Raw genomic sequence first — 1,732 nt, forward strand, 5'->3', positions numbered from 1 at the left:
AAAAAAAAAAAAAAAAAAAAAAAAAAAAAAAAAAAAAAAAAAAAAAAAAAAAAAAAAAAAAAAAAAAAAAAAAAAAAAGAAGAGCAGCGCAAGTAGAGAGAGTGAGAGAGAGCCCTAAAACCGCCAAAAAAATCCCTAGAAACTTTCTCTTCTTCCCCCTTTTCAATTTTGCCGTTATTGGTAATTTTTTTTTAGCTCTGTCTTTTTTATCTCTCCATGGGAATAAAACAGTGTAATAACCAATGTTTTACTGACGCGTGGTCTATTTTTCAAAATATACCGTGACTTTCTCTCGGATAATTATTTTACCAAAATACGGAATTTACTTGGTTTGTCGGCTTCTGCTTTTTGCTTATCCGCGATAATATGGAAATTGAAAAGTAAAGAACAAAAAGAAAAAACAAAGGAGTAATGTAAATCCTTAGTTTTATAGTTGAAGGATATGAGGATGTGTGATTCCTTAAAGACTGACTACTAACATAATGAGGGAAGAAGAGAACATTATAAGTGAAACAAAATGTCTAAAATCAGAGAGACCTATGGGAAAAATGCTCTTGTTTTGTCGAAGCTTTCTGCAAAAACAGGATCCCAAAAACGAACATTCTTTCTCTGAGTTAAAAAAAAATGTGTGGACATTGATACCTTAAAGACTGCACCTAACCTGTTTTGGTTCTCTTCAAACTTTCTTCTTCTTCTCCAGATTTGCAGTGACAGCTCTTTGCTTGTGTTTCCAAGAAGATATCTTACCAGGGAAAGCCCACCTTAGCAAACGCTCCCATGAGTAGCAGATGATGAACATTAGTGAAGCCCAGAGGAGAAGCTTATCCCTCAGACCTTGAGGTAATGGAACCAGCTTCAGCGAATCGTTCAGATCCCTAAACAGATCAGAGGCGATTACGGTAAAGAACCCTGCTCCAGCAACGAGTGCGTAGAAGAATGGCTTGTTTTCCCTGATACTCTGGTTAAAGGGATGACCCATGTAGTTCACTGCGAATGTTGCAACCTGTAGCATCATGCTCACCATGTACGACACTGTGTTCACCAGATTAGGGTGGAAACTTGCATCTGGTTCTATGCATTCCTCGGGCATGTGTTTCTCAGCTTCCTTCACGGAGTATATCAAGAAAGTCAAGTGAACAGCAAACTGTCCTAACAGAGAGAGGAAGAGGTACAAGGAGAAGACACTCGGGTGGGGTCGTTCTGCAGAGAGGGTTTGAAGCGGTCGGGCATGAGATATGAAGAGGAAAAACGCAGCTGTTAATACTCCGCTGATTGTAGCCTGGACATCACCGAGCTTTACACCGTCTAAGTACATGACACTCAGCACATAAGCTGTGGCAAGACAGTTCAAACCGAGAATTTTGAACATCTGAAGAGTCGTCACAAGTGTACTACGACCCTGTCGGATTATGTCTGTCACTGGGGCAACCGACGCATGTTTAGCTGTGAAGGGAGACGCCATTGATGCATCCCCAAGTTTGACTAAGGGAGCTGACCGCCCATCACCATCCTCACTGTTTAGTTCATCCATCATCTTCTTCAACTTTTGTCTTTGCAACTCCGCAGCAGTTAAGTGGCGGTTTTGGGAAGGGATCTTTCCTTTCGATGATCCTTCCCCATTCTGAATTGTGGTTTTGCTTGCTGGTTCTAGTAGCGTTTTGGACTTTTTTGACTTTGACTTGTCATCTTTAGATTCCGATGGAGACGAGGGAGGTATAGTATTCAGTAAAGC

General features: G+C 40.5%; 1 protein-coding gene across 3 annotated transcripts in view; it reads right to left on the reverse strand.

Moving 5' to 3' along the window:
* LOC104706661 (probable manganese-transporting ATPase PDR2) overlaps window positions 1-1,732 on the reverse strand; it is an 11,666-nt gene that overhangs the window by 1,169 nt on the left and 8,765 nt on the right. The window contains exon 23 of one of the 3 annotated variants that reach the window (XM_019228367.1): window positions 1,314-1,611. In XM_019228367.1, coding sequence (XP_019083912.1) covers window positions 1,314-1,611 — 298 coding nt within the window. Of the gene's footprint in view, window positions 1-396; window positions 1,687-1,732 lie in introns of those variants that run through there. The other 2 variants (XM_010422868.2, XM_019228366.1) reach the window with 2 other exon arrangements.

This window comes from Camelina sativa, chromosome 8 (assembly GCF_000633955.1).
Source record: "Camelina sativa cultivar DH55 chromosome 8, Cs, whole genome shotgun sequence".
Classification (NCBI taxonomy): domain Eukaryota; kingdom Viridiplantae; phylum Streptophyta; class Magnoliopsida; order Brassicales; family Brassicaceae; genus Camelina; species Camelina sativa.